General features: G+C 51.2%; 5 protein-coding genes across 5 annotated transcripts; 4 read left to right on the top strand and 1 right to left on the bottom strand.

Annotated features, from left to right (window-relative positions):
• Positions 1 to 593: 593 nt before the first annotated feature.
• On the top strand, positions 594 to 2,536 carry EsH8_III_000200 (MDR family MFS transporter; the record flags this gene model as incomplete). Its single annotated transcript, XM_083261925.1, has 4 exons — positions 594 to 842; positions 904 to 1,217; positions 1,284 to 1,719; positions 1,784 to 2,536. The coding sequence occupies 4 exons, from the start codon at positions 594 to 596 to the stop codon at positions 2,534 to 2,536; spliced, it is 1,752 nt and encodes a 583-aa protein (XP_083122412.1).
• Positions 2,537 to 4,496: 1,960 nt separating this feature from the next.
• EsH8_III_000199 (transcription factor domain-containing protein) lies at positions 4,497 to 7,438 on the top strand (the record flags this gene model as incomplete). Its single annotated transcript, XM_083261924.1, has 10 exons — positions 4,497 to 4,585; positions 4,728 to 4,850; positions 4,909 to 4,979; positions 5,032 to 5,253; positions 5,312 to 5,847; positions 5,904 to 6,028; positions 6,089 to 6,237; positions 6,297 to 6,484; positions 6,536 to 6,716; positions 6,777 to 7,438. 10 exons carry the CDS (start codon positions 4,497 to 4,499, stop codon positions 7,436 to 7,438), a joined length of 2,346 nt encoding a protein of 781 aa, XP_083122411.1.
• A 1,161-nt stretch (positions 7,439 to 8,599) lies between these two features.
• On the top strand, positions 8,600 to 11,977 carry EsH8_III_000198 (von Willebrand factor type A domain-containing protein; the record flags this gene model as incomplete). Its single annotated transcript, XM_083261923.1, has 2 exons — positions 8,600 to 11,312; positions 11,376 to 11,977. 2 exons carry the CDS (start codon positions 8,600 to 8,602, stop codon positions 11,975 to 11,977), a joined length of 3,315 nt encoding a protein of 1,104 aa, XP_083122410.1.
• Positions 11,978 to 12,234: 257 nt separating this feature from the next.
• On the bottom strand, positions 12,235 to 12,960 carry EsH8_III_000197 (GNAT family N-acetyltransferase; the record flags this gene model as incomplete). The annotated part of the gene is made up of 1 exon (XM_083261922.1): positions 12,235 to 12,960. One exon carries the CDS (start codon positions 12,958 to 12,960, stop codon positions 12,235 to 12,237), a length of 726 nt encoding a protein of 241 aa, XP_083122409.1.
• Positions 12,961 to 14,003: 1,043 nt separating this feature from the next.
• EsH8_III_000196 (FAD-binding oxidoreductase) lies at positions 14,004 to 18,903 on the top strand (the record flags this gene model as incomplete). The annotated part of the gene is made up of 11 exons (XM_083261921.1): positions 14,004 to 14,012; positions 14,068 to 14,260; positions 14,348 to 14,456; positions 14,512 to 15,042; positions 15,125 to 15,354; positions 15,429 to 15,610; positions 15,666 to 15,695; positions 15,760 to 15,833; positions 17,250 to 17,300; positions 17,370 to 17,948; positions 18,015 to 18,903. 11 exons carry the CDS (start codon positions 14,004 to 14,006, stop codon positions 18,901 to 18,903), a joined length of 2,877 nt encoding a protein of 958 aa, XP_083122408.1.
• Positions 18,904 to 19,084: the final 181 nt, after the last annotated feature.

The raw sequence follows: 19,084 nt of genomic DNA, 5'->3' as shown, positions 1-19,084 counted from the left end.
CACCCCCACCCACATACCGTACCCGGCTTTTACGACCTGCTAAATCAGATCTACCTTTACCCAAAGCGAGTTTCAGTCCCGAGTTATCCATGGGGGCGTCAGTGGGCGTTTCCTCGCACTGATCGACGCGCCGCATCGCCAATGAAACAAGCGAGAAACTAGCGTGGAAGTCGACGAAGCACACGCTGAGCCGCACGCAAAGCAAGCTAACACCCGCGGGGATGGTTTGGGCCGACTGACCCCTTTGGGCCGAACTTTGATACCTTGTGCGGCTCAAGATATCCGTAGCCTGCAGTGGGGAGGAAGCGGAGGGGGGAACGGGGGCGTGGAGGTGTGTAAGCCGTCATGTACCTCGAGGAAAAAGATCCTACACATACTCATCGCAAACGCAAGCGCACGGGGATGCGTAGGCCAAAAGACGGGATTTCCACGCCTGGGCCCCCAAGGAGCACTGACAGGGTATGTGTTTGTGAAGGATACTAAAAGAGGGCCGGCACCTGCCATTGTTTCCTTGATGTCTCCCCCTTCTCGCTAGCAACTTCAATATTCTTCGCACGCTTTGAACAGCACCGTCTTGGGCAGCAAGTGTCAAGATGGCTTACCAACAGAAACATGACTCGAAGGGGAGCTACGCCTCGACGGCGTACGACCCTGCGGCGTACTCCGCTCTTACGGAGACGAAGGATGACCCTCGAGGGGCTTCGGATCCCATGTTGGCAGAAGAGTCTGGCATCATTCCAAAGTGGAAGGCATCCAGGCACCAGATGGTCATCATCACGACGCTCTCCATCATGAGCTTCGTCATCGCCTTGGACGCCAACGTTATCGTCACGTCTCTGAGTGTAAGTCTATAGCCTCTTTTCTTCGTTGAAATTTTCAGGTGTTGACATAGACGTTACACAGTCCATTATCCAAGACATCGGTGGCACTTCCACGCAATCCTTCTGGGTCGGTACTGCGTACTTGATCTCATGCGCCGTTGCCATGCCATTCTTGTCCTCTATCAGCGACATTTTCGGCCGACCCATCATCCTGATTGGCAGTGTAATAATGTTCACTGTCGGTACCATCATATGCTGCATTGCGGGAAGCATCGGGGTTTTGTTGGGTGGCCGTGTTGTTCAAGGTATCGGTGCTGGTGGCATGTATGTCCTCAGCCTGGTTGTTTTTACCGACATTGTCCCGCTTCGACACCGACCAAAGTTCTACGGCATCATGTAAGTGTTTTTAATACTCTCCCTAATTAGCTCGACATCCTCGGGACTCGACTGACTATTATTCAGCCAAATGGCCTGGGCCATCGGTTCGCTTATCGGTCCCATCATTGGCGGTGCCATTGCTGAACACACCACCTGGAGGTGGATCTTCTACATCAACTTCCCCATTTGCGCCTACTGCCTCCTGGCTGTCCCCATTCTTCTGACCCTCAAGCCTCCCACGGCGACGTTTGGCGAGAAGCTCAAGCGCGTCGACTGGCTCGGCGGCTTTTTGTTCAGTGGCTCCATGGTGACCTTCCTCGTCGGTATCTCTTGGGGAGGCAACGACTTCCCCTGGCGCAGTGCCCAAACTTTGGTGCCCGTCTTCATCGGGTTCGCTGGTCTGGTTGTCGCGCTGGTGTATGAGAACCGCTTTGCCAAGGTGCCATTCTTGAAGAAGGAGCTTTTCACGGATCGCAGCGCCATCACCGTCTACGTTCTCGGTCTCCTCCAGGGCTTCATTGTAAGTTTTACTAGAGAAGCTTCTCCACCTTTCTAAAAAGAACCGATTGCTGACATCGCTGTAGCTCTACGGCCAACTCTACTACATCCCATTCTACTTCCTCTCCGTTAAGCGGTATAGCCCCACCATTGCAGGTGTGGCCATGCTCCCCGTCACCCTCCTTCTCGTTCCCGGCTCCATCGTCTCCGGAATCCTCGTCTCCCGCCTGAACGCCTACCGCTGGTCCATCTGGATCGGCTGGGCGCTGATGTCTCTCGCCTCCGGTCTCTTGATCTTTTGGGACGTCGACACCCCCGTCCCCGTCCATGTCGTGACCCTCGCCATCGGCGGAATCGGCCATGGCTTCGTCCTCAATGCACAGACATTTGTCACGGGCGCCATCGTCGACGCCCAGAACTCGGGCCACGCCGCCGCCATGTACCTTTTCCTCCGCATGCTCGGCTGCGCTATTGGCGTCAACGTGGGCTCCACCACGTTCCAGAACGTCATGGCGCTCAAGCTCGAGCGCAAGGGCATCGCCACAGACATCGCGCAGCGCGCCGAAGAGTACCTTGGCGTCATTAACACGCTCCCCGACGGTATTTTCAAGGACGCTGTGCTGGAGTCGTACGCCTTTGGCTTCAAGGGCGTGCACGCCGTCTACGTCTCGCTCGCCGTCATTGCTTTCTTTTTGAGCTTCTTGATCCGCCACTACGACCTCAACAAGATGCATGAGACGGAGCACACTCTGCACAAGAACCGCGTGTCGAGGATGTTTGACGGCCGCCCGAGCAAGAACGGCGCGCAGCCTATCCCAACATCTGACAGTAGCTCTTAGGCTATTGAATTGATGAAAAGGACGCTAAACATCTATATGGCAAGAAACAAGGCATTTTCCTTAGACTCGGAAACATGATTAAATCGGACTACACTTGTCACTCAGCGTGGAGTTTGCGGGACTATAGAAATATTACTAAGTCATGGTTGACGCAATTGGTTGATTGCAGTTGGGATTTCATTATCTAAAATCGACATTCTACTTTTCCCGTGCATCCTGCACTGGTTCTAGATAGGATAAAATCCAAATCGATTACCCTCAAGATTCATAGCACTACATGTTGATTAGTTGCCCCTTTGAACGCTTGAAACCGTCTAGGTCCCAATCGTGACCAAGAGCTATTTTGGTACCGACGTAGTGGTCTTTGAGCGATGCCGCAAACAGACCTTTGTTTGCACGCCTCACTTTCTGCATGTTGTTCGTAGGACCTACTAGAAAAACACAGCTAATAGCTTACATTTGCTGGGACGTGACACTCCCTGTACTCAAACGCAAGGAGATTAACATAGACAACGTTGGGATGGAGCAAAGAATGCTGCTGTAGGGGATGTGTCAAAATGTTATGGTGTTTAGAATTGATGGAACTCGTCAAGTTCGCACAACTGGAGGAATGGATAAGTAAATTCTTTCGGGAATATTAACAGGGTGATGGATATTCTTGCTCATGCAACATGATCAAATTTGGATTGCAAAAAAGCAAACTAACTGTAATAAAAGAATAACGAGTGATTATTTAAAATAATTGATATCTTAGGTAGAACTCAATAACTGTGTCTTTCCAGTATCAATAAGATGTTGGTTGAAGGTGCTGCCGAAGACATTGTGACTGAAGATATACAAGGCTAGGCGAATGGCTTCCGAGTGCGGTTGTGCTTCCATCCCATTAGATTAATCCTGGAGCAGCATTATTTGGTGTTGAGATCTGTCACAGGAGATTTTGAAATTGCGATTAGCTTACAACATCCGGACAATAAACGTCAAGGTTTGAGCGTTTTACCGCCGAATAGCATGAACCTCATTGATGGTTGCGTGCGTCTACTAAAGTTACAGGTGCGATGCTTCTGGATGCCTTTCAGGCTCAAAGGACTAACATAATATGTTTTGTGGATTTCAAGATCAGTTCGACATCTCATAGGGTCGATATTCATCGGCTGCACGGGCCGCCTCGGGTGGTTACCCAAATAGGCAAGTCGCCGAGTGTAGCCTCGCATAGTTTCCCGCGGTTGAATGCAAGATGTATACCTTTGTCTTGCACTTTACAATTATGTGTCTCGCTATACATGTTTTCTTACATTAAAAAACATAACGGGACGAATAGTATTATTTTTCTCTTTCATGGTTTCCATTTCACCCTGTCCGGCACGAGCTTGTTATATGATGAATGTTTGGTTAGCCACAGCATAACTAACCACAAGCCCGCTGCTTGAGAAAGGGAAAAGAAGAGAAAAAAAAAGAAAAAGGGTTCTCCGCTCGGAGGGAAATTTCCATACAATTAATTTTAAAAGGGAATTCTATGGAAAAGGGAACTAACATCGATATTATTTGAACCTATGGATATGGACGGTTGGTTTCAAGTTGAATTGAGAGTATTGTCGCTAGGTAAGCAAAATATGCAGATGAAAAGATAGCATGCAATTCAAATGCCGCTTCAAAACTGCAATCAATGTGCAAAACCCATATCCTTTATCGCATTTATCGATTGTCACAGTTGTTGATATTTTTAACGACGATAATTGTGATAAATGCGCCTAATTTAACGCGCAAGATAATATTGATAGGCTAGTGCCGGCATACTCGCTCCGAGATTCGGCGGCTCTTTCCCTTATCTCACCCAAGCATCCTTGTCCATCCCCTCATTGCAGTCATGCCCCGAGACTCCAAGAGAACACGGCATAGGCAAAGAACGCATCGGCAGAGGCATTTCACCGCAATTTCTACCTGATCCTCTGCAGCCATACCTATGGACTCGGAATCTCGTGCCTCGCCGAGGCGGCTGTCACTTAGTGGCGGGCTTGGTGGGAGTCGCGACGTGGCTAAAGCTATCTCGGCGTGAGTCTCCGAGCCCCTTCCGGCCATCCCCCCGACGCAAACTGCATTGCGTCTGGAACCCCCGGCTTCTCCTCCTCGTGGTCAAGGCCTTGTGCACGATGCTACTTTGATGTAACCTGGCTGACATTGCATACGACGATAGGTGTCTCACATGTAGACGGAAAAAGGTCAAATGCTCCGGAGACACGCCGTGCACGTACTGCAACAAACGTGATCTGGAGTGCAAGTTTCCCGAGCCAGGCAAGAAGCGGGTCTACTCTGTCACGTCAGTTGTTCAAAGTTCTTAGGTTGTGCTTGGTTTCGGAATTCTAACGTTTCAATAGAAGGATTCAAGACCTTCAGGATAGACTAGCTCGATATGAGAGCCGGGGCTTTGACTTCACATCGACGAGCAGTGGGTGATCCTAGATATGGCTCATGTTTGGTATAGACTAATTGTTAGCTAGTCACCGAGAATGACACTATCAAACTATCTACGACCCTGGCCGGGTCACCAAATCGCCCACCCACAAGGACCACAGCACAAACGCCAACAGACAATGCTACGCAAGTCAACGCCGCTTCTACCCTACTCGGCTTGGCACTTGACCAACTTAAATCACCAACTCCAACGCACACAACGTCAAGAGGTGGTGTAAGCAATGATGTTGGGTCTTCACCAGGGTCCGGTAAGTCCACTGCTGAGAGCATCAACACGGCTGGAAGTGTTCTGACGGGACTTGCCAGCCATCCCGGCCGACTCGTCGCTGAGCTCTAGCCATATCTTTGGGTCGCGGCTTCAGAACCTTTTGGAGCATCCACGCTTGGGAGGGCGGGAATCGTTTAACCGGCCGGCTCAATCACGGCCACGAGCGATTGAAATTGAACCCAACGGCGCGCCCTCTCTTCCTTCAGAAGAGGAAGGTCGAAAGCTTTTTGAAAGCATGTCGTTCTTCATCGGATACACCCAACATCACATTGACACTCGAGAGTTTTCTGACCGACTCGCCTTCTTCTACACTAACCTTGGCGACCCGTCACAAATGCAGATGCCGTGGTACTTGGAGATGCTGCTCGTATTCGCTATTGGGAAGCTCTTTTCCGGGACCTTTGACAACGACGAGCGGGTTGGGTTGCCAGGGTTGAGCATGTTCACATATGTGCAGTCCAAACTCCCGAGTCTCAGCGAGCTCTACGGACTAGGCAAGCTGGGGATCGAAATACATGCCCTAGCCGCAGTTTACTTGCAGAATGCCAACCGAAAAGAAGAAGCATATCTTTATGTAAGTCTATATCGTAGCACTCTACCTCTTCTGTTTCACAGTTCTCACCTCAGCAGATCAGTTCCGCTCTGCGCCTAGCGACAACGCGTGGGTACCATCGCAAATCTGGAACACAGCACTTGCTACAGTCGGAGAAGGTGCACCTGAACCGTTTATGGTGGACAGTCTACATGCAAGAGAGGTGAGCCTTCACCAAGATCACGTGTCTGTTGTATTGGTGAAGATAGCTGACCTGGTTTAGACGTCTTGCAGCCGCGACTGGCAATCCTTCCGGCATATCTGACGATGTAATTGAGATTGATCTACCGACCGACTCCCCTGGCTTCCCGCCTGCACTTCCTCTGAGGACCAACATCAAGATTGCAAGGGTAACAGGACGAATTTTGTCAAGTATGCCGCCGCCGTCGATCTTGGGGGTTTCTGACTTGCTAACATTTGTACCTTCTCAGCAATCTACGGGCCAGGAAATCATCCCGAAGAAACTTTTGTTCCAAACGTCCAAGAGATTGTGCAGTCGCTATATTGGATTGCAAAGGAGATACCTGGAGAGTTTTCAGCCAGGCTGTCAGATCCCCCTTCTGTGGTTGGAGACGTCTCTTTGCGAACATCTGCTTACCTCCACATGATGCTCTACCAAGTGAGTAACGTTCAATGGCATGTAATGACCTTGACTGACAGATTCCGGCAGGCAATTCTCCTAACCATCCGGCCCGTCATGCTTCATGTGTCGAAGCTCATCTTTGATGACGAAAACGGCAATAACTTGAACTTGGGCATTTCGCCCCTGGGCCGTCTAAGCCGGACATGTTCTGAAGCAGCGCGCCGGTTGTTGGAGGTTCTCGTGGCGTTGCGAAAGAGAAACACGTTGAGTAAGTAGCTAGTTGAATCTTGCACTTGAAAGAAAATGCTGACAACCGGTCCTCACTCAGCAACATTTGGCTTTTTTGACCTCGACGCAATCTTTTCAGCAGCCTTCATCATGATACTGACGTTGATCATCGACTCAACCTGCGACGACAGCCAAAAGCTGGCGCCTAGCCCGGGTTTATCAGAAGCGTTGGAGATTCTCGACTATCTCGGCGGTCAGGGCAATGATTTTGCTCTTCAGAGGGCACGAGAAGTTCGGCGGATGCGGGATCACCTGTCTACATTCTTGGATATCCCAAAAAACAGTCCGAGCGAAGTGCGCACCAATCGACCGGGGACGGCTACTATGACCCCGGGAGACCGGCAGTCAGGAGCCGCGTCCAATAATGGCGATGGTGAGCTGCGTCCGCAGACAAACCAGGATATTGGCCCGAGGTTTTCCAGCGATGGCGGAGCAGCGACACCTTCAGGCCGAGCCAGCCAGCTCGGGTCACGAAGTCTGCTGGATTCAAGTCTGTGGAACGACATATCATACCTCTGGATGCAGCCTACGGCTGCCGAAGACGCACAGTCGGCTGAACAGACTGGTGAGATGGCGGACTTGCTGCCAGACGACGCGTACAACTGGAACTCCATCTACTACAATCAGGACCTCACCCTGACAGGCCAGGATCTTGGTGATTTTGGAGAGTTGGAAAGACATATTCTGGGATTTGGTGGGTGAGGATAATTTTATGATGAAATAATGAAGATGCCTGGGCCGAGCAAGTTTCCCTGATTCCGTCGAAAGGTGACTGAGGACGCGATGGCATGGGGCCGAAAGTCGTGTGACTCTGAAAACGTGCTCAAATGTCCCAAACTGCAGTTGAGTCTGCAACAAAGGTTCCATGCACCAAATGAATTTAGAAAGATGTGAATGGTAGACTTAAGAACCCATGCATGTTTTTGGAGATGCAGGGCAAAACTCCAACTTCTTTTTTGGGTAATTGTGATGTGGTGATGATGATGATGATGATGATAAAGTCGAGTCACTGATTCTCTTGGCGTCGCCTTTGCTGAGCTGAGTGTGACTCACTCCTGCCCAGGCGTTCTCGTTTCAATTTGCAGGCAACCATAAGGCATCCATGGTATACATGATTGGTGGGACGCTACTGAGCGGCCTAGAACCGCAAGAAAGGGGAATGGACAGGTTAATAATTTGGAGCAAAAGAATGTCATGTGAATGAAGGACGGATAAAGTCTGCGGCTGGTGACAAAGCCGGAGGGGCTCCGAGAGACAGAGACAGAGAGACACAGAGAGGGAAGGGGAAATCCCACCCGGAGAATTACGCCGCTGCGCAAAACGTTAGGTCAACATGGCGCAGCACAAGGACCGATCCCTGTCTAGCGGCGACTGTGCGCCAAAGGCAACGAGCTATGGTAAAGCTCATTAACCAATCAGCGCTCGTATTGGCGTTCAATGCCTGTTGTGATTGGCTCTTTCACTCAAAGAAGCTGTTGCCTGTGTGCTTGTCTGTCGTCGGTTTGCGCAGGCCTAATCTTGGCTGTTGCTGACATTGGATCGCGGATGACAAACAACGAATGCCTACAGCGCATCCAACGTCTTGCCATCAGAATATCGACGCATATAAGTAATGGATTGTATCTTGTCCTCTTCCACTGTTGAATCTACACTCTGTCTATCACTCAACCACCTCACCTCGGAGCACCCTCAGCCCTTGACTCAACTTACAGCACACAGGGACACATCCGAGCTCATCACGACAACACCAGAACACCCATCGAGACCAACTTTGCGAGCCGAGCGAGAACGGGCTTCTTGACATTCACCCACGATATCAAGGCCCGGAATTCTGCTTCGACTCCGTAAAATTCAATCTTGAGCATGGTTTTCGGCGCTTTTCCTCACCCTCAAAGCAACTCCAACTTATTTGCCGGTCTCAGCTCTGCACGGACCCAGCCTACAGCCATGCACATCTGCGGACTCTACTTCGTCGACCCGTCGCTTCCAAGCTACGTCTTTGGTCGGCGACGATATCTTCCTACGCTGTCCCAGTCGGTCCATGCTCGCATCATTGCTTCCACCTCTCGAACGACCCTCACCCAGGCCTTCGTCAACCCGATTCCGGATGCAGCCATTCCTGAGCTCCGCTACACTTTTCCACTCTACGATGGAGTCTCCGTAGTGGCCTTCACTTGCACCATCAACAATGACCGCGTCATTCACGGTGTTGTGCAGGAGAAGAACACAGCCCGCAAGACGTATAACCAAGCTGTCGCCCGGGGCGAAACTGCCGGTCTTCTGGAGCAGCTGCCTGACGCGAGTGATGTCTTCACCACCACAATCGGCAACGTGCCCCCGGGCGCGAACATCGCTGTCGAGATAGTGTATCTCGGCGAGCTGAAGCATGACGCCGAAGTTGACGGAATCAGGTTCACCATCCCCACCAGCATCGCCCCCCGCTACGGCTCCTACCCCGGCCAGCTGATGGAAAAGCCTACCAATGTCGCCGCGAAAGATGGCATCAATATTGTCGTCGATGCAGAGGTGCCGGCCGGAAGCATCATCAGGTCAATTCAGTCGCCCTCGCATCCCATCGCGGTAACCGTGGGCTCCACCTCCACTATGAAGACCGACGACACCCCGTCTCTCCAGCTTGCATCTGCCACCCTCTCATTGGGCACCGCGGAGCTGGAAAAGGACTTCATCATCCAGGTCATAGCGACCAACACTTCCAATCCAGTCGCCGTCCTGGAAACACATCCCACTATCCCCCATCAGCAAGCCCTCATGGCTACCCTCGTGCCCAAGTTCAAGATTGCTTCTACCAAGCCCGAGGTAGTTTTCGTCATTGATCGCTCTGGGTCCATGGAGGGCAAGAAGATGATGGACTTGCGAGAGGCTCTCAAAGTCTTCATGAAATCTCTCCCTGTCGGCGCCATGTTCAACATCTGCAGCTTTGGCTCGAGGCACTCATTCTTGTTCACCAAATCCAAGACTTATGACCAGGACACCTTGCAGTCCGCTATGAAGCACATTGAAGGTGTCAGTGCCAATTTCGGAGGTACTGAGATTTACGCCCCACTCGAGGAGACTTTCAAGCGCCGCCACAAGGACCTTGATCTCGAGGTGTTTGTCCTCACGGATGGGGAGGTGTGGAACCACGATCGCCTCTTTGACATGGTCAACAAGCATGTGGAAGGCTCCAAGGGAGCCATCCGTGTCTTCACCTTGGGAGTCGGCACCAACGCTAGCCATGCCCTTGTTGAAGGCCTCGCGCGCGCTGGCAACGGTTTCTCGCAGTCTGTATCCGAGAATGAGAAGATGTCTGGCAAGGTGGTTCGCATGCTCAAGGGCGCCCTCACCCCACACGTCAACGACTATTCTCTGGAGCTAAAGTATGCCGATGCTGAATCGGAAACCGAGCCCGAGGACGACTTCGAAATCGTCGAGCCTGACTCGACATCGCAGAGAGACTCTCCGAAAAATGATGCGCCCAAGGCGCCCATCTCGCTATTTGACACAAGTGCCAATTCAGACACCGAGATGACGGACGCTGAGCCGAAGGAGGATGGCACTGGCACGAACCGATTCTCCCATGTCCCTACTGTCAAGCCGCCAAAAGTCCTCCAGGCACCCTTCCAGATCCCACCCCTGTACCCTTATAGCCGTACGAGCGTCTATCTTCTTCTCTCGCCTGACCGGGAACTGAGGAACAAGACGCCGGAATCCCTCATTCTTCGCGGAACATCATCTCAAGGCACATTGGAACTCCAGATTCCCATCACCGTTCTCCCAGCCAAGAGCGAAACAATCCACCAACTAGCCGCCCGAAAGGCCGTGAAGGAGTTGGAGGAAGGCCGCGGCTGGATCTTCCATGCGAAGGCCAAGGACGGTGAGGCTCTCAAGGCGAAACATCCCGGTCGCTTCCCCAGCATGGTGGAGCGGGAGGCTGTCCGCCTCGGTATTCAGTTCCAGGTCGGGGGCAAGTGGTGCTCCTTTGTTGCTGTCGAGGACAACGTTCAAGACTCCAACGAGGACAGGCCGGTAGAGGATGCACACGCTGAAGCTGTGACGTCTGACAGAACCAGATCCAAGAGGAAGGTTGCAGCGAGAAAGCAAGACAGCAACCCCAACGATTTGAAAATGATATCAGACACATATCGTAGCCCAGCACCATTCACGGGCTCGCTGTTCGGCTCGAAACCTGCCGCTGCAGGAACAGGCTTTGGAGCTCCACCAGGCGGCGGGATGTTCGCCTCGGCGGCATCCTTTGGTGCCAAGGCAATGGGTGTATTCGGCTCAAAACCTGCCAATGCATCGCCAGCCTTTGGTGGCGGGCTGTTCGGCTCTTCTGCTCCTGCAGCGAGAGCCTCTGGTGCTCCGTCAGCAGGCGGGCTGTTCGGCTCGGGCCCTACCACTACAGCGGAGTCCTATCGTCCCCCATCAGGTGGCGGGCTGTTCGGCTCGAAGCCTGCCGGTCCAGCGACGGCCTTTGGTGCTCCATCAGTAGGCGGGCTGTTCGGCTCGTCCAGCACCACTACGGGCCAACAAGGCTTGTTTGGTGACGGTTCTGACGGAATGATAAACTTTTCAGGTATGTGCTACTCGTCTGATGGCCTCGATGTACATGTTACTGACTTCCCCTCTGCCGACATAGACGAGGAATACCACGAAGAGCCTCCCATCGTTCAAGCCTGCGCGCTTGCAGCTCCGGTTGCGCCAGTTGATGAATCTCTATTAGCCGTTTATCAGCATGAGATGACTGATGCTGCAGCCCTTCCCTTGACAGACCTTTCCGACGATGATGATGACCTGGAGCCATATGTCCCTGCGCCAAAGAGCATAGCAAGGAAAGCCCCTGAAAAGGGCCCACGTTCAGGCGGGAGCAGGGGCGGCCGACCTTCGTCTAGAATGCAAGCTGAGGAGGGTGAGAGTGAATTGGCGAAGGGCTCTCAAATCGACAGGTTCTCTGCGCTTGTCTCCCTACAGAATTTCAGTGGCTTCTGGAAATGGTCTGACAAGCTTTTCGTCATCTTGGGTGTCACTGGTCTTGATATCAAGGCTGCATTGGACACGACTGGCGTGAAAGAACAGAACATCGCGTCTACTGCTGCGGTTATTGCCTTCTTGCGTGGCAAGCTGATGGATGAGCGCGATAGCTGGGAAATGATGGAGGAAAAGGCGGTTGCTTGGCTGGCTGAGGAACTTGGGGACGAGAAAGCCGATGAAGTTTTGGCTGCTCTCAAGGGCCTTTTTTAATTCCTTGAAGCTTTTTAAGCTGAAGTTTTAATAACGCGTACTGGTTCTGTATCACTGAAATTTGATTGCAAACGTTGGGTCACGAAGCATTACAAATCGGGTCACTCAAACTTGGAGGGAAATTGGTTATCGGAACAGCACAACGAACTTAGTATTATTATTCCAATTAAAAAAAGAATCCTCACAATACCTTGCAATGCTCTGGTGAATATTCTGACGTCGAATCTTGAAACGGCTACTTGTCACCTCTTATGTCTTTAGTGAACAACGTGATCGATGCTGTCACTATCGAGGTCAAGCATCATGACCGCGGCCTCGGTGCGCGCCTCCCGGCCCTCGCGATAATCATCAAACCAGTACCGGTGTACAACTACAAAACCGCATTTTTCGTACACTCTCCGTGCTGAGGTATTGTCGTAATCAACAGTGAGTGATAGCCGTGCCCTCTCGCCATGCTCTTTCGTCTCCGAGACAATGAAGCGTTTGGCATACTCCAGGATATGGACACCGAGATTCTTGCCCCTTGCTGAGGGGATCACATACATCCCGTTGATGACGTACTGCCTTGCGATACCAATCGTTTTGTGAGCAGGGCCTAAATCCGCGATTTTCTCATCGAGATGGAGAAACAGGGCTAGTGTTTTGGGATCAAGAGGTCCATTGATGACCAGGGATGCTTGCCATTCTGCCTCGAGTGCCAGGTTAAAGCCTCCTTCGTAGGTATCCTTGAAGGGAGAGGCATTCTGGGCGAGGTTGTTTCCATACGGACCCTCGACGGCGACTATCGTAGTTGCCTGCGGGTCCGAGAGGCGAGAATGCCATTTTTCGGGAGGAAATGCGGCTTCGCGGGCGTATGTCGAGCCGAAACAATCTGGGGATAGGCGGAGGGAGAGCAGGCGGAAGGCTTTGTAGCGATCTACTAGCAGGAGCCATTTATCGCGGGAGGGGTGAGACCTTTGGAGGATGGTAAACTTGGCAGCCATTTTTGCTTAATTGTTTGTGAACGAATTGCGGCGTCGACGAATCCATCTCATGCGGGAAATCAAGGCGGAATTCATACAGTGTTATGCAAGACACGGATACCAGTGACTCATTTATCTGCATGGAAGCAGTTGAATCCTACAGGCTGGTTTGGCGTAAGCGGTTGATCCCAGCTGCCGCTTCATAACCGACGCTGGTATCGCAACGGTCGCCTTACACTACATGCGAATGCACGGGGAGATTTACTGTTCTTTTGATGGGTTCATATTAAATAAAAAGACTTTTCATACTAATAGTCTTTGGATGAAATGGCGATCGATGCCCCCGACGCCTGTGTTCCGGTCGCCGATTTGCCTCGGCCCAATTCTCCTCCGGTGCCGAACGCGGCCGCCCCTGGCAATCTCGGGTCTGCTGCATTTCTTCCTGACAATTCCCCGTTCACCTCAATTCCATATTTGGACAATAGAAGCCCGCATGCCCACGAAATAACAATATAATCACGTAATTTAGTTTTCCTCGATTTCTTTACGCACCACGGATCGACGTTGCGTCACGGACTTATTCCTGGAAGGACGTAGGCGTACGGATTGAACACCCGCTCCGAATCTATCCACCCAACCCATCCCTTTCAACTACAGCGTCGCGATTCACATCGTTCTTGTCATCGGAAATGATATAGAATCTCCTCTTCTAATCAAATCACTTTTACTACGCGAAATTTCGACCCGATTCTACCACCATGGCCTTTCGTGCTATCACGCGTTCAGGGCCTCTGTCGGGATGCAGCGGCCACCCATTGAGGACTTTGGGACACTCGGCATGCCGCCCTTCAGGATTGAGAGGTAACTTGCCGCGCTCCCAACTTCTTCGTTCCGTTCATACGGAATCATCCGGGAACAAAGGCCGGTTCGTACCTCTCCAGCTCCTGGTCCTTGGTGCCATACCCCTCCTCGCCGGGTACCTCATCGGTCGGTCCGGTACCTCAGGATCAGACGCCTCAGCTCAGAGCAGTTTATCGCAGGTGGAATTTTCGGGGCGTAAAACAATGCTGCTCGTAAGTGATCTCTTGTCGTTTAGTTTTCTTTAGCCATGCAGCTGAACCATATCAGGCGGCCAAGGAGATTTCAGATGCGCTGGGTGAAGAGGCAGTCAGCTTCGACCAGGACGAAATCGAGATGCATAGCCACTCGGACTGGTCAACCTCGAACTCGAGTGGGCGGCCTGTAGCTATTGCATACCCCAAAACAACAGAAGACGTTTCTCGGATTGCAAAGATCTGCAACAAGCACAACGTCCCGATGGGTAAGTGTGTGCAAGCTCATATCCTCACCGGGACTCAATAGGGATCTCATGACGTTTATTAGTTGGTACTGACTCTTATAATATTAGTTCCCTTTGGTGCTGGGTCTTCGGTTGAAGGTAGTTTCTCATCTCCATACAGTGGTATTTGCATCGATTTCGTCCATATGGACAAGGTCGTCGCCTTCCATCCTGACGAGTAACTCTTCCCCAAACCTATTCAACTTAGCTGATAACTAACCCTGACACACCAGCATGGACGTTGTTGTTCAACCAGGCGTAAACTGGGTCAATCTCAATAAATCCATCGAAGATTCGGGCCTCTTCCTCCCGCTAGACCCGTCACCCACGGCGATGATCGGGGGCATGGTGTCGACAAATTGCAGTGGCACAAACGCTTTCCGCTACGGCACCATGAAGGATTGGGTCATCAACCTCACAGTTGTTCTCGCAGACGGCCGCATTATCAAGACAAGGAGGAGACCCAGGAAGAACTCCGCCGGGTATAACTTGACATCACTTTTCGTCGGCGCGGAGGGCACTCTGGGTCTTGTCACAGAGGTTACGCTTAAGCTTGCTGTGGTACCGCAGGATACTAGCGTCGCTGTAATCTCGTTCTCTACCATCGATGAGGCTGCAAAGGCCGCGACAAAACTTATTCGCTCCGGCATACAGCTCGGCGCATTAGAGTTTATGGACGAGGTTCAGATGCAGGTGATCAATCGACACGGAAGCGAGGCCGTCAGGAAGACGCCATGGGACGAGAGCCCAACTTTGTTTATGAAGTGAGTCTGGTTCCCAGTTCTGTTTCTGGCCATTCGTTTCCTATTTGGAAGGCTTCGATGACTGATTGCTATTCGTGGATAGGTTCTCTGGGACGACGGATGGCATCAAAGGAGACATCTCCAGGGCGAAAGAAATTGTGCAGCCGTTCAAGCCTCGCAAGATTTTCTTCGCCCAAGACAAGCAGCAGGAGACGGACCTCTGGGCTGCGAGAAAGGAGGCGCTGTGGACCATGACTTCAATCAAACCAGAGGGATACTCAATGTGGTCAACAGACGTGGCTGTTCCGATCTCGAGATTGGCAGAAATCATCAGTAAGTCTCGGGAATCCGTTTTTCAGAAGTCACAGGCAATCAAGAGCGACTGACAAGCTTTTTGCTGTGTGTAGACTTGTCAAAAGAAGACTCTGGAAAGCTGGGTCTGTTTGCGAGCGTTATTGGACACGTTGGCGATGGTAACTTTCACCAAGCGGTCATGTATGATCCGAAGAATGAGGGACATCAAGCTTCGGTATCAAAGTGCGTTCATGACATGATGAGCAGGGCTCTTGAGATGGAGGGGACGGTTTCTGTGAGTGTCTTTATAGTCCTCATATCCGAGGAAACATTGCTGACATATCTTGAAGGGAGAACATGCAATCGGTATAGGCAAAAAGGCAAGTCTTCTATCGGCCCAATATCGGCTCGTATGTGTTTTACCAAGCTAATATCTTTTCTCAGGACTGCCTCATAGACGAGCTCGGTGGCGACACGATTGACTTCATGAAAACTTTGAAACAAGCAGTAGACCCAAAGTAAGTGTATCTATCCATTCGCCGCCAGGAGTATCATTGTATTGACCGTATATCAGGTGGATCATGAATCCTGGAAAGGTTTTCGATCTTCCTGGTGGATCAAAGGCTGTTGCTGCTTCATGAGCGACCTTTAGTTGGTCGGAAATGATATGCAAACGTGATTGAGAATTCATCATCCTCATTAGCACGTTTGTAGAGAGATTGGGTCAAGTCAGGACGGCAACTGCTGAAATCCAAAAGATGTTGACGTCTCGGCTCACAATTTCATCCGTGTTGGCTCTGGTTCATTGTATGCCCTGCGAGTTTTGAGATAAGGGGCTTGAAACATGCAGTTGCATGTCGACCCTGTCACTTGGCGTCGCATATGTGGTTTTGTTGCAGGAGGTAGCAGCCAACACTACGTGGGGGCCTAAAGGACGCCCGCTCTGTATTCCTCCCATGTTATTTTCGTTCAATTTCTCGGTGTCTGCGGCCAAAAACTGTGGCCTTGGAATAGCCGCGCTCCCTCGTTATGCAAGTAATGGACATAAAGTTGACCGCACCAACATTGTTTCAGTCAAGCTTGCTGTATGCAGTGAGAAAGCTGGTCAATATCACGGCCAGCGCCCCTTGTTCACATAGCCAACAGCCATCATGACTCGTCCATGATGCAGCCTGTTGACCTTCGGCAGCCTATAACACCCAAGACGCATTCGGGTCAATTCTTGGGGAACCTTTTCCACCCTACATGCAATGCACTTCGACTTGCATTATCGTCGACGCCGCCTTTTCTTTTATTCCTGATGGTTTTTTTTTTTTTTTTTTTTTTTTCCTTTTTCACGACTGGGTCGCTGGCGTCAACTCTGACGGTGGCGCTCTGGGCTTGCATCCATCTGCTTGCTATTATTTTCTATTATCATAAGGCTGCAGGGTTGGCGGGTTCAACTTTCAATTCTAGTCATGTAGCCGTCGCTGCCGTCGCCCCCTGCATCCGGCCGAGACAGCACGTAACCCGGGGGCCTGATCAATCCACCAAGCCAACCGCATTCAGGGAGAAAGTTGTGCCTCGACAACCAAAAGCCGGGGGGGTTCGTTTTGGGGGGGAAGAAGGGGGAGGGTGATACTCTACACTGACGAAGACTAAAGGGTTGAAAAGTCAACCCTTCAAAACGGAGGTCTCTCCCAGCTGTTCATCCAGAGGAACCTCATGATCCATACCCACTTCTTCCATCTGTAAAATTTCGTCTTAATTATGCTTCCACGATTGTATTTGTCCCTTTTATGGGCTCTAGCTATAAGCTGCACCATTTCCGCCAGTCAGACTCCTGTAGACCTAGTCGTGCGAAACACACCAGGCAAAACGGCCTCTGACACTCTCCGAGCGATTCGTCGATATCTTTCCAACGCTCGCGTCGAAGGCAGAGAAACAAAATTCAGCAACAGCACTTCGCTAGACAAAAGCTTCGATAATGCCGTCCTGTTTAAGTTGTAAGTCTCCTGCCAACCCCCTTTTCTTACCTCATGTAAAGTATTTTACTGACAACTCATGTCATGAAGTGTGGGAACACTTGATGTTGGGAACAATGTCTCGGTTCAAGCTGGCATCAACATCGTTTGTGCAAAGTGCTACTTCAAAGGCAATGCTAGCGCCCAGCTTACCGTTGATGGAACCTTCAACGCGACAAAGCTGGTCAAAGACATTGGGGACGAGTTTGCGGAGACGTTTGACAACATCACGACCTACGCCAAGGACTACATTTCTGGGGTAGCGGAGAACTTGGCTGACGGATTTGACGCCGATGACTTTGACTTCCCACCTCTCAACATTGATTTTGATGTCGACATTCCGTCATTTCCAGAGGCTAGACTTTGGTTTGGTTTCGAAGGTATGGAGCTTTACATGCAGCTCGACACTACCCTCTCCGCTGGTTTGACGTACACTCTCAACCTTTATTCGTCGACCACTCCGTTGGGCTCGCAAATTGGCGATGATTTGCAACTCGGAGTTGTTTTTAGCCTTGATCTCATTTTGAGCGTCGAAAGTGAGATCGCAATGAGCAGTGGGTTTCATATCCGATTGGATAGTGTCGGGTTTGATATAGCGCTGTTCTCCAAGAACGTCTCGAGCGTGGACTTGTAAGTGTCATCTCCGAAAGGAAATGAGGTTCATTGAAAATACTGTTGCTGACTCAACAACCCCAGTAACGGCGGTCAATTCGAATTTCTTCCCGTCGTCATCGAGAGTGATGGTGCAGCCCTAAGAGCCATCCTCAGAGTAGGCATCAGTGCCGGCATTGAAATCTCCTCTCCCATCGACAGCACTGAAATCGAACTATTCGACAAAACGCTGAAGATACCAGGCGCATCAGCCGGTATCGAAGTGGGCGTCTTCGCCAATATTGCCGAGCTCAGCACTAACATCACCACCCTTCCTACGGCTGACGAAGATGGCTGTGCCTTGCGTGCCGTTAATGCCTACCAATTTGCACTAGGGGCTGCAGCTGGGGCCTCTGTGCAAGTTGGCGACCGTATATGGGGCCCGGTACCGAACACGCAGATTCCAATCTTCTTCACGACGCTTGGGGAAGGATGCGCCAGCAGAAGGGTACCATCTACAACTGCCACCGCCCTATCTACAACGTTAGCAGATCTAAAGAGAGATGAATCGGCTGAGAACCTGACCACAAAGACACTGAGCGAAAAGGTAACATACACAGGCATTGAGTGCTTGACTACAGGTCTAGTAAACTGCCCGCCCCAGCTACAAACCTTGAGGAAGTTTGTAGCAACTGAGACTTTCATCACGGCCGTGGCATCGGGGGTAAAGGCTACCTTCCCCACAGTAACTCAGTCCATTGTTCAGAATGTCGTCGCTTTTGGGTCAGATGCCCAGTCTTTAATCTCAACCAACGGTGCCCCGAAGGTATTCACTCCTCCGGTATCTACCACATCTACCGTGTCTGCTACTGCTTCCAATACTGCCGATATCTTCGATGGCCAGATCGGAGGGGTTGATAAGAAGGTTGTCATCGGCGTTAGCGTCGGTGGTGGTGTTATTATCTTGGCTATTATCATCGGCGCATGCACGTAAGTCCACTTCCTTTTGGACTTGTAACTAATTGTATGATCTGAGACTAATCTACAGTGTGCGCAGTTATTGGCAAAGAAGACGAAAATACGGGCCTATTTCCAAGCCGGAAAGTGACGTAGCTTATGCTTGGAAACCTTCTCCCGTGGTGCCGCACAACCATTCTCGGGAAAAGAAGTCGCAA

The sequence above is a fragment of the Colletotrichum jinshuiense genome, chromosome 3, assembly GCF_051148585.1.
Source record: "Colletotrichum jinshuiense chromosome 3, complete sequence".
NCBI lineage: Eukaryota > Fungi > Ascomycota > Sordariomycetes > Glomerellales > Glomerellaceae > Colletotrichum > Colletotrichum jinshuiense.
This window is presented reverse-complemented; position numbering and strand designations above follow the sequence as displayed.